Source organism: Aspergillus saccharolyticus (genome assembly GCF_003184585.1).
Source record: "Aspergillus saccharolyticus JOP 1030-1 unplaced genomic scaffold BP01scaffold_6, whole genome shotgun sequence".
NCBI lineage: Eukaryota > Fungi > Ascomycota > Eurotiomycetes > Eurotiales > Aspergillaceae > Aspergillus > Aspergillus saccharolyticus.
In genome coordinates this window covers 502,308-514,045 of record NW_020290616.1, presented here as the reverse complement: position 1 = coordinate 514,045, position 11,738 = coordinate 502,308, and the positions used below count along the sequence as shown (strand labels likewise).

Sequence of the window (11,738 nt, the reverse complement as noted above, 5' to 3'; positions counted from 1 at the left end):
ATTATAAAGCATTCTTAATGTGTAACAAGGTGATCTTGCTTATCAAGGAGCTGGAGCTGTGTTTAAGTCCCTTTATCCTCGCTTGTCGGAAGTATGTATACTGGCGGTAGTGTTGATGCCTCAGGCCACCACAACGATGGTCTCCGCCGAAAGTCGACATGACAAACGGCAACCCACCTTTCTTTCACCTCACGCTCATTTCTTTAAATACCGCGCAAAGCTTCGCGCAGCTTTGCAGGTGAGGCCTTGGTCTCATCTCACTTTTCCTTGAACTTTAAATATCCCGAACGCACTTTGTACACAGCCTCAAGAACTCCCATCGCTCGTCCTCTCCCAACTTCGATCCCGTCCGTTGTCGAGTTCACCTCTCCCGACTGAATCCTGAACTCGCCTCGCCCTTCTCGCTTCTCTCTCTACCTACCTACTCGTCCAACTACCGACGTACCCAGTTCCTCGTCCTCGTTCACCCCAGCTGCAAGATGGGCAATTCCGTTCCCGATCTAGATGCCGTCGGCGTCAAAGCCGAGCCGGAGTTGGCGGAAGTGCTCCGGCGCGAGGTCGCCACTCTTCTGGGGCGCAACAGCCTACATTTCCCCGGGGCGCAGCCAGTTAGTTTCGCAACGCGCCATCTCACCGAATTACAGCGTGAAGACTACTACGTTTGCGAGAAGACTGACGGCATCCGGTGCCTCATGTACTTTACGCGCGGGGAACCCGAGTCGGACACGCCGGAAGTACATTACCTGATCGACCGCAAGAACGAATACCGGTGGGTGCCGGGGCTGCACTTCCCGCTGCCCGGCGACGACACCTTTCGGAACTTTCATGTGGATACGATCGTGGACGGAGAGCTCGTGAACGACACCTACGAGGACGGGACGCAGCAGCTGAAATACCTGGTGTTCGACTGCCTGGTGCTGGACGGACAGTCGCTGATGCACCGCACGCTCGACAAGCGGCTAGCTTACTTCAAGGAGATGGTGCTGCGGCCGTACAATGCCATGTATCGCAAGTTTCCCGAAGAGATCCCGCACCGTACATTCACTGTGGAGGACAAGTCGACGCAGTTCAGCTACGGGCTCGAGATGATGTTCCGCGAGATCATCCCCAAAGTCAAGAAGATCCACGGCAACGACGGGCTGATATTCACGTGTCGAAGCACCCCCTACAAGATCGGGACGGACGAACACATTCTCAAGTGGAAGCCTCCGGCGGAGAACACCATCGACTTCCGTATGCGGCTGGAGTTCCCCTTGCTCGAACCGGATACCGATGACGAGGCCGAGGGCATTACGGAGCCGTATATGGACTACGAGGCCATGCCGATCTTTCATCTGTTTGTCATGCTGCGCGCCAATGAATACCAGCCTTTTGGGGAGATGTTCGTCACGCCGGACGAGTGGGAAGACTTGAAGGCCCTGGGCCAACCGCTGGATGACACAATCGTTGAATGTGCGAAGGACGACCAAGGCCGATGGCGGTTCTATCGGCTGCGGGATGACAAGACGGACGCCAATCACATCTCGACGGTGGAAAAGGTTCTGGAAAGTATCCAGGACCGCGTCACGGAGGAGGATCTCATTCGCATGGCGCCCGCCATCAAGGCGGCGTGGAAAAAGCGGCAGGCGTTGCAGGAGGAAGAAGCTCGGAAACGCCATCGACAAGGCCCTGGTGGTGGACCTCCAAATGGTCACAATGGGGTCAAGAGGAAGTTTGAGGAGTGATTGATCATCACCATCATCATCATCATCATCAAAGACTCATTCTATCCTTTCCATTTGTTCCTCTTCATCCGTTCTGGCCTCGTTGCCGTCGAGCTATCAGCTACGACCTTGGGGGTCTTCGGCTGCATTGGGTTGCTGGCCGATTGGTCTTGATTTGCGAGGCGTTAGGTGCTTCTGGCTGGTATATGTGCGTCTTGAGTGCGTGATTCTCAATTGCTTATTAACCCCATTTTTATTCTTTTTAACTTTATCTTCACGTGGGTATGTTTCTTTCTAGTCTTCTGTGTATAACCAGCAGCAACCGACCGCGTGTCGCGTGTTGCACAAAGGGATAAAGCGACTGGGTGAGATTGTGTATAGACTCACCCTTCTTCCCCCTCCTGCCCCTCTGCCCGTCGCGTGGCAGCCAGGGTATAGAGTAGTGAACGGAATGAGATACATTTACAAGGGCTGAACAGGATTTACACCGTAGTCACCGTAGAGAAAAGAAGGGGAGACGAACAACAAGCCGCACTTTTGTTTCACCCCCACATTTTGAGAGATCCAGGGTGATGGTGACTTCCTCCTCCCGTTGATCTTGTGCGAATGTCTCTATGCGTGTGCAATGTATAACTAGTTTCATCTCGAACGATCTCCAAGGCTGAAAGGAGGTGCGTGTGTAAGTTCTGGCCGGGCTTCTACCTGGTCTGGGAAGTAAGTGTGTAGGATCAAGTCTAGAACCATCCCTTTCCTTTTGCTCTTTCTGTGCCCTATCATGCCCCGTGCAGGGCTTGTTTTGATTAGATGGTGTTGGGAAGACAACCTGGAGAGATGAATATGGAGGGTGTGGGGGAGTCCCTTTTCCCCCTGCTATGCTGCGATATGACATCAGTGGATGTGGCACATGTAAGTTCAATGTACTGCGTACATCGTACATCTATTTCTTGTCTACGCATTATGCTGGCTAGATGATGATACTGAAGGGGGGTAGAGTTGATAGGTGACATCGAGAGGGGGCAAATGAAGTCTTCAATGCAACAACAGTTTGATGTTTGCGAAAGGAAGGCGACGACGCACTGAGGCCAAAGGAGCCAAAGGAATTGACTGGAGCATGCGCTGGACAGAGACTCTCCGGATTAAGCTGTCGATCATGACTGCTTCGGATGATTTGATCGACTGAATCTTTTCTTTTTTTTTTTTTTTTTTTTTTTTTCCTTCTTTTTTTTCCCCTTCTCTCTTTCCTTTCTTCTCCAGTCTCCAGAATGATGGGCGGGATGGAATGTTGGGGATGAGGAGAGAACTCAGGAAACAGCAGGCGTTTCTTTCTCGCTCTGTTTTTTGTTCAGTTATAGGAGGATGGAATGGATATGCATACATACAACAAGATGAAAGGTCTTCTAGAATAATCGTACATTCTCAGCTCCCCAGTCAACATAATTATCTGTCCAGCACATCATCCAAAAACATCCCCTTGTTTCGCAATTTCCCCACAAAAGGCACACGTACGTTTCTCCATCCGCCCTGGCTGAATCATCCATCCCTTGGCGACCCCCGGTTTTTCTTTCTTTGGATGTTCGAGGTTCAACTTCCAGATGTATTTTTAACTACTACTAACTTATTTTCACTGGATTCTCTCTTTCTCCTCTCTCCCCGGAAGGTCCACCCTGTCTGCCGTCCCGTCGTCGTAGCAAGCATGCAGGAGTCAGCCATCCATCCTGGCATCCACCCTGTGGACCGAGTTGGTGGGTGAGTGAGGCGTTCAAACGTTTCCCCCCGCCCCCCTCCTCCCCCCCTGGGCCCAGCTTTGAACCTAGTTGATACGATCGAGTACTACGGAGTACTACTATGTATGGAATACAAAGGATCGAGTGGAGGATTCATCCACTGTCCGTGTAGACACTCCACTGATTCGCATTGGAATTCCATTAGTCGGCTTTTGAACACTCGACCACCTTCTCCTCCCTCCATCAGAATTCATACCCTTGCAAACTAGCTACTTTGAATCTTTGACTACATAGTACACCACCTTGACTGTACACTGCTGGCATCGAGTGGCTTGGCTACCCTGGATTCTGTCCCTTAGTCATTATTCGTTGTCGACGGGGGATTTAAGAAGGCACCTCTGTCTTCTTCCCTATCCTCGGAACCCAGCTCCTTGGTCTCGTGCAGACACCGTGTGATTGGGAAAACAATTACTACGACAAATCCGTTGCTTCGGTTTCTAAATCAGCGACTAGAGGTAAGCAATTATGTCTACTCTTCATTTCATATATTTTGTCCTCCGGGAATCCCTTCTTGCCTCGGTGGATTTCGGAGCTCCAGCAACTCTATGTACTATACTTCGGCCCTACGGGTCCCCGTCTGCCGAAGTGGTTATTTACTTATATCTACCACGGCCCACCATTCCTGTAGCTTGAAGCGCTTTGCTAAAAAGATTTCATCTACAGTGCTACGCATCTAGCATCTATTCTCCATTTGACCCATCAGAGGAGCCTTTCTCAAATTAAACCGCAGCATATCATCAACAACACCCACCACCACCGCCACTACTACTACTACTACTACTACTACTACTACTACTTATACCCTCATCCGCAATCCTGACAACCTCCATCAATACCACCCACAACAGCAAAGGCATCAATTCCCAAGCCAAAATGACCAATACATCCCCGCAACGTCACCGGCCCACCCTCATCACCCCCTCCTGTTCCTCCACCTTTCCGCAGGACATCTCCGCCGCCATCCTTTCCGCCGCCAACCACATCCCCAAATCCATTGCCGTCGGGTCCGCACCCCGAACGACGGGTGGAGCAGCTACAGCAGCAGCAACACCCACGACGTCGACGAGTACGGGGCTATTGGAGGTTCCCATGCCCCCTCCCCCGCCTCCTCCGTCCCCCGTCGAGACCAGAGCGCTATGGGGTCGATGATTTTATCTAGCTTCGGCTCCCTCTTGAGTCTGGCGAGGCTTTGATCTGTGACTCCCATGTTCTTGGCTGCTCAGTTGGGGACTCTGTGTTGTAATCGTGTGGTGTTCTCCCGTCCTTCTCATAGGTTGCGCATTAATCTTTCCTTCTTTTCCTTTCTCTTTTTCGTTTCTCTGGTGTCGGTGGGTCAAAATCTGTTCTAATCGGCGTGCTACTATAATGGGGATTTTCCAACTGGGGCTATGTTTTTTGGGGGTTCTTGAATTTGGTTCAGTTCTTGTCGAGTACACTCCATATAATTGGAGGTATGTGTATATTATGAGATCGGGGTCTAAGACATATGAATGCGATAGTTGTGGAAACTCGATCATGCTCGTGAAAAAGACTGATTTTGGGAGACCACGAAGCGTATGGTAGATGCTGCTTGCCGCTGTGCACAATCCCCACGGAAGACCCGACTTGGCCAGCTTTTTGGAGAGTAGATCACTGCCCGATAAATCTAGCTTCGTCTCTTAAGGACATTTGGACCATGGAATGAGATCACACCTCGTCATCACTCTACGAAAAATCCTCTCGAGCAACCAAGTAGATAGCACATCCAATCATGAGCCTGAACCCTGATGTGAACGCTTGCAGATCTTCGGACTCGGGCAAATGCAGGGAAGGAAAATCACACATATACTCAGTCAGCTATACTCCGTACCTACCTGCAGCCGAGACTCCTATGACGGCATGGTTCATCATCAAAGTCGACAGGTACTGAAGGGACCTCGGTAGACAGTAGCTTGAAGTTGCCACTGCAAGGTCTAGCTTATGCATACTGTAACCTACTCGATGGTAGCGGTCTTTGACATTGCAGGTCGCTCCCTCGCTGTACGGTAGCACACTTGCAAACCAAGGGGTCATCCTTGGTTTCCGAGTTCGTGACTAGCCCTGCTCTGTTTTTTTCTATTTTTGTTCATGTTCACAGTCACGACTCGTACTTGCGAGCCTCGGTAGGGCCGAGTGCGTCGCACTGTCAGTCCATATGAATAGTACTTGTGACTATGAAAGCTTGTTTCCCCTTTAGATTGAGGCGGATCAGCCTTGGGAACCGGACCTCGGTTGAAGGTCTCGGGTCAAGGGCGTTCACGTGACTGACGAGGGAGGGATCATCCGTTCTGGACATGCAGGCTGTTGTTGTATCCCAAATAATAAATTTCGGTTCAAGGCTGGGGCTGCTGAGAAAGCTGAGAGGTCCGTCGAGCCTGCGAGAGTAATGCTTCCGGGTCAAGGTACTGATCTTGATCCAGATCTCGCGAGGCATCCTCGCCCGCGACCTCTTGTTGCCTCTCCACGCCTCCCATTTCGATATCATTATCGTCAGCGCCAGCGTCCTCATCATCTTCGCTCTCCGTCTCTCTCGAGACATCCTCACCAAGCCGCGCGTACAGCGCCTCTAACTCTGCCATGGCCGTTGCATCGCCTTGCAGCGCCAGCTCGTTCAAGCGCTGAATTTCCGACAGTTGTTCCTCGGTGCGCGCCCAGCCACGAGACCGCCCGCTCATCGATGATGCCTGGTCCGACTGGATACGTTTCGTGCTAAAGACCGTTCGCACCGTGTCGGTCTCTCCTTTGCTTCGCTTTAAACTGGCCAGGCGCTCGAGGAACCGCGCTTGATTACTCGACGGAAGATTTGGGGCCCGGATGATCCCGGTCATTAGTGCGGTGGGCGTCATCCCAGCAGCGGGGAGATTCTCGGACTGGCCAGAGCTAGCATTTGTTCCTCCATCTGATACTGGTTCTGCTGTCGCTGTCGCGTGTTGCGTAGACGAGATGAGGGTGGCCTTGCGACCTATGATCTTGATACTGGGAGCAGCGAGAAGGTCGTAGTTGTGCCCACGACGGAGCGGGGTGAGGCCTTGATCTGTGCGGTGGGCGCGATGGGGATCGTGGGGTGCGGTCTCGTCTTGGTCTCCGCTGCTCTCCTCACCCGGATGAGCAAAGATCAAGTCTGTGCCCAGTTGGTCTGCCCAGGTACCGCTGAAGATCTGGTTTTGGTACGAGATTAAAGGGTTGGGGGTGTGAAGAGCGAGAAGCTGTAGGCCGTCGGCTGGTGAGTCGGTATGGGTGAATTCGGTGCTGGAACGCGCCGCATCGGGTTCGTCGGATGTGGTTGTTCCTGATGATGTCGTCAAAGTGGCGGTCGCAGAAGGTTGACGGCGGCGAGGTGGTCGAAGTGGGCCATGCAGAGTGGAGAGGTCGAAAGTGAGGTAGACGGTCTACTAGTAGATGGTGGGTTATTGATTGTCAGAAAGAAAGGGAAGGAAGAGAATCGGGGAAAACAAGACAAGGCGGACCTCAGTCTCGGTGGGATGATATTCGTATTCATAGTCAGAGTCAATGTCGAGATCGGGATGAGGCTGATCGACTAGCATGGCCGGGTCGACCGGGATGGGAGGAGGGAGGGACATGGTTATGTTTGGGAGTACTGAAGATAATCAATCTGTTCCATGCTAACTACTTGTAATTTGTTTAGAAAAGCCGGCATCACAAGGCGGTGTGCACAGAATTGGCCAATTGGGGTCAAGATGCTGTAGTCATCAATCATCCTTAAGTTAACTGAGGATTTCCCTTCAGCCTCGATGCTCTCCAGCAGAAATCAACAGCTTCATCATCATCAACTATCAATCAATCAATCCATTTGTCATTATCTTGCATAGGTCTGCTTGGATCTAGTCCCAACATCATCCGATTCTGATGAATTGTCGAATTACTGCTGCATTGCATCATTTCCTCTTTCTCTCTCTTAGTCTCTAATTTATCGCTTCAACCCCACCCACTTCAAGAGACAGAGAGAGAGAGTACTCTGTAGCTCAACTGGCATCATTGCTAATCATCATGATCACTCATCATCATGATGATCATCAGCAGCAGCAGCAGCAGGGCAGCAGCAGTAAGTGACTTCTCTCTAATTGCTCCGTCTACAATGAATGAATTGTTCTTTCTTGTTCTCTCTATCCACACTCACTTTCACCGGCTCACCGCGGAACGAGCATTCCTCTCCACCTGCATCCGTCAGATCCTCCATTTCACCACACCGTTTTTCCTCCTCCTCCCACCACTTATGATCTAATCATTATTTGTCCCCCTCCCTCCCCCCGTCTTTCTCACCTTCCGTTCGTCCCGATGCCCTGTTGTTCTCAGCCCTAAACCAACCCCATCCATGGCGATCCTCTTCATATCCGGATGTCCCCGGATGCGCCCGCCCTGGCTCTGCCCTACCCGGCAAGCTCCATGACCAACGAAGAACCCTGAATCCATTTCTCCATCGCTGTTCTCGACCTATGGACCTGGTTCGGCTGACGGATCATGGCCGCGTTTCGCTCGGCTTCTTATAGTGTCTCCCCTGCTGCCCTGGCGCCCAGTTCTGGGTCTGGGAACTCGGTCTGGTTACTGTTTTTCTTCCTTTATCCTCCTCTGCTTGTTGTTACTCTCATCCTCGTCACTGCTGTGTGCCTCCTCCCCTCTCACAACGCAGCCTCTGAATGAGTTTGCTCTGATCGCTGTGCCTGATTCATCCTCGACCACGACTGTGACTTACCCAAACGGGCAACTGGTCACGCATATTTCCTCGGTCTCTGCCAACCGTGACCTCGAGGATCAGATTCGCCATCAACAAGACGAGGTCAGTTGGCCAGTCGCATCGGCCCAGTCGCATCCGCACCCCGCCGATTCGGCCGTTTCTGCGAGTGCCGGTCAACAGATGGTGCGCGCAGCAACCGCAGCGATTTTCACTCTATCCTCCTTGATTGCCTACGTCGTGATCAACAGCGTCGCTCGCGCTGTTAATCCATCGGCGTTCATTTGGTACGAGGAGGATCAGGACGAGCGTCGCTGGATTTCGTCATCTTCGTCCTGGCTAGACCGGAAAGCTTGCCGCTGGCTCGGCCTATGTGGGACCGCCCACTTTCGCCTGGTGCGTCCCCGCTTCGGTCACCGCAAGGCCGTCCCGGAGGCTGGCCGAGGGTCCGAGGACGAGGACTTCTCCGCTTGGCGTGCCGCCCAATTCAATGATTCCGCCCATCCAGAGGCCGTCTGGGACGAGGCCGAACGCTCCCGCCGCGAAATCCCAGACTACGTTTTTCGATATGCGCCGCTCGTCCATCTGTTCTCGGATGAGCAGTTTTGGCCCTGCGATATCGCCGAACATCTCTACCACATCACTCCGATGCTCAATTACACTCCCGTTCAGTCGTATTGGAATCATCCCACCCTCCATGATCTCGACCAACTCAACCAGTGGCAAGAGGGACACAATGTGTTTCTCACCAGCAATGACAATGTCGAACATCGACCGCCGTGGATGGAAGGCGACAAGAACATCCCGGATGACCCCTATAGTGATCTGGAACAGTCTTGGCCGGACTGGGATGCGCGGATCGATGGGCCCATCCCCAATGATGCACCCGGCGACCGAGCCCAGTGGTACGACGCAGCTCACGCCTTGCGTGAAGGAGAGAAATTCAATGACGGCGACGACAATGCTGGGTGGTCGCCTGAGAAACTTGGCTATTTGCGCCCGGAAGATTTGCAACAAGATGAGAGTTTGCGGGACGAGCTGCGCAAACGGTTCGGCGGTGATCCCATTCATGTTGAGACTACGGGTGGGCGCAGCAATGCGCCAGCCATCTTACTGGTGATGGACAAAGGCAACGGCATTGTGGATGCCTTCTGGTTCTTTTTCTACAGCTTCAACCTTGGCAACGTGGTGTTGAACGTTCGGTTCGGCAACCATGTCGGGGATTGGGAACACTGTCTTGTACGATTCCACAACGGCCGGCCAAAGGCCCTCTTTTTCAGTGCACACTCAGCGGGCGAAGCATACAGTTATGAAGCTGTCGAGAAGATCGGCCAACGGGTAAGCCATTTGTGATCCCTACTGCTCCCTCCGGTCCCGGGTCGTTAGTTTCCCTCCACTAACCGTGTACCAGCCGGTCATCTATTCTGCATTGGGCACCCACGCTATGTATGCCACTCCCGGTGTGCACGCCTACATCCTGCCTTGGGGCTTGCTGCACGACCAGACCGATCGCGGTCCCTTGTGGGATCCGCTCTTGAACGTGCATACATACACGTATGATTTTCCTAGCGACATTCTCCGGGCCTCCACTGTCAGCCCCGCCGCCCCGACTGAGTGGTTCTACTTCAATGGGCACTGGGGCGACAAGTTCTATCCGCTAGGCGATGAGCGCCAATACCGTTTCGCGGGTCAGTACCACTATGTTAACGGGCCTTTAGGCCCACGTTTTAAGCATCTGAATCGGCGTAAGGTCTGCCAGCAAGCCGATGACAGCCCTTGCGTCATCAAAAATTACATTGGGGAACAGGCTCGGCCCCGTCGATGGGCAAGTGCTGGTCCCTGAACCCTGGCGAGAATCCACGCAACTAGAGGCTAGTCTCGGATGTCTATACTAACTGCTATTTGTTACCATGCTTATTTCTACTTTGTTACTTTCGGTGGGACATATACCCCTGCATGTTGTTTTTTTTCTTTTCTGCATGATTGCATTGATGACTGGCGTCATGATTGATTTTGGGCTGGAAACCAAAGAACTATGAGGTGATGAGAGACATGAAGTCATGGAGTCCTTACCGCTGCTCACTCCGCCTATATCTTGTACATCGTTTATTTTGTTCTAGCCGGAGACTATGAGTAGCGGAGCCAGGATCTGTTCTTTTTTTGTTACTATCTTATGAGAGTTTTCCGGTTACTGGATATATATTCGATGTGAATGGATGGCGTGGTATTCAATGGAAGCAAATTCTAGATCATATTCTCATTGAATCGAAACATACCTAATTTGCCATAAGTCTTGTCGAACACAATGACTGAGGCCGGAACGCATGTCCGCTCCGGGTTAGTTATCCTAGTCCCCAACCATTTAACGGGACTGAGCCTACGCTGCATCCAATCATGAGGCTTGTACATACAGTACCTGCCAAAGAATGACCTCCAACCCAGGGCAATGGAGGTGTATTGCCTTACTAAGTAGGCAGGTGCCTTGAAGTGCTGGGATCGGACCCCATGCATACCGGAGTGTGTTGCTTTTCCCCAAATACAAATACCATCTCAAGCTCTCAATTTGAATGACCTAGTTAATCTTCACCCTACCCCAGCAAACAAGCTCTCCCATCTAGGAATTTGCAATTTCGGGACCTAATTGATATGCCCTTCTAGCACTATCATACCGCCACTCGGTACCCAAGGACGGGACCTGCCTGGTGCTGAGTGACGCAAGCCCAAGAACGAGTACTATGAGTTATGTACCACCACGGCCGTCAAGATACCGCGGTCAAGTTCGTATTTACCCCACTCACTCAGGAATCCTGGCCATCGGTGCTGTCCTTTTATTTTCTTTCACATGAAGGAAAGGTGCGTGTCTAGAGATAGAGTTGGAATGAATCACGAGGTGTGACAGTCTCAAGCCTTGCGAACCAGTGGCAGTGCCGGATATGAAAACGATAGCGAAGGTGGTAATAATGTCGTCCGGTGCCTAACTATATAGTTATGTATATGGAGCAAAGGCATCAATCCACTTTTATGTTGCATCAGGTGGACCGTATCACTGTCAGTAGACTGACTTCCCACATTACAGACTTATTAGCTTGAATCTGGAATTTCAGTGTGAATCATTAGTACTCACTACAGTGACATGTTATTATGGGCAAGGAAATAAAGTAAAAGGAAGGTGCAAGCCAAGCGAAGTATGAGGGTAATTCCATGAAGCAATGAAAAGAAGCAAATATCAGACACAGTCACTCAGGACAAGGTATTCGCTGTTGCAGAAGACTGATTGGAAGATCAACCACCCAGTTATAGCGAAGGGAAGCAGGCTCTAGGGTTCTGGATTAAAGGTAGGAGATAAACAACGCTGGGACCAAATGTGAGCGGCAGTTGCGCAGCAAGTAGCAGATTGCCTCAGATACTGAGGGTAGACCCTCAAAAGGAACTGAAATTGGACGTTGACCGTGTGTCAGAGGATAAAAGAGAGGCCAGAAGGAGCGACCTGACCAGAAAGAACATCATCTGGACAGTCGACCGGCCGTATCAGAACAGCTCAAC

The 11,738-nt window shown here is 51.6% G+C and overlaps 4 protein-coding genes across 4 annotated transcripts; 3 read left to right on the top strand and 1 right to left on the bottom strand.

The window, feature by feature from the left end:
- Positions 1 to 187: 187 nt before the first annotated feature.
- Positions 188 to 2,170, top strand: BP01DRAFT_354289 (mRNA guanylyltransferase). Its single transcript, XM_025574390.1, has one exon. The coding sequence runs from the start codon at positions 480 to 482 to the stop codon at positions 1,722 to 1,724; it is 1,245 nt and encodes a 414-aa protein (XP_025433741.1). The 5' UTR covers positions 188 to 479; the 3' UTR covers positions 1,725 to 2,170.
- A 1,716-nt stretch (positions 2,171 to 3,886) lies between these two features.
- BP01DRAFT_354287 (uncharacterized protein) lies at positions 3,887 to 4,996 on the top strand. The gene has a single exon (XM_025574389.1). The coding sequence runs from the start codon at positions 4,361 to 4,363 to the stop codon at positions 4,634 to 4,636; it is 276 nt and encodes a 91-aa protein (XP_025433740.1). The 5' UTR covers positions 3,887 to 4,360; the 3' UTR covers positions 4,637 to 4,996.
- A 607-nt stretch (positions 4,997 to 5,603) lies between these two features.
- On the bottom strand, positions 5,604 to 7,086 carry BP01DRAFT_414081 (TFIIIC subunit 6 family protein; the record flags this gene model as incomplete). The annotated part of the gene is made up of 4 exons (XM_025579036.1): positions 5,604 to 5,648; positions 5,971 to 6,369; positions 6,412 to 6,894; positions 6,973 to 7,086. 4 exons carry the CDS (start codon positions 7,084 to 7,086, stop codon positions 5,604 to 5,606), a joined length of 1,041 nt encoding a protein of 346 aa, XP_025433739.1.
- A 427-nt stretch (positions 7,087 to 7,513) lies between these two features.
- On the top strand, positions 7,514 to 10,443 carry BP01DRAFT_421483 (uncharacterized protein; the record flags this gene model as incomplete). The annotated part of the gene is made up of 3 exons (XM_025579516.1): positions 7,514 to 7,568; positions 8,041 to 9,533; positions 9,607 to 10,443. The coding sequence occupies 3 exons, from the start codon at positions 7,514 to 7,516 to the stop codon at positions 10,036 to 10,038; spliced, it is 1,980 nt and encodes a 659-aa protein (XP_025433738.1). The 3' UTR covers positions 10,039 to 10,443.
- Positions 10,444 to 11,738: the final 1,295 nt, after the last annotated feature.

Coding starts and splice junctions, on each gene's coding strand:
- BP01DRAFT_354289 (XM_025574390.1), top strand. CDS start 480: ATGGGCAATTCCGTTCCCGATCTAGATGCCGTCGGCGTCAAAGCCGAG.
- BP01DRAFT_354287 (XM_025574389.1), top strand. CDS start 4,361: ATGACCAATACATCCCCGCAACGTCACCGGCCCACCCTCATCACCCCC.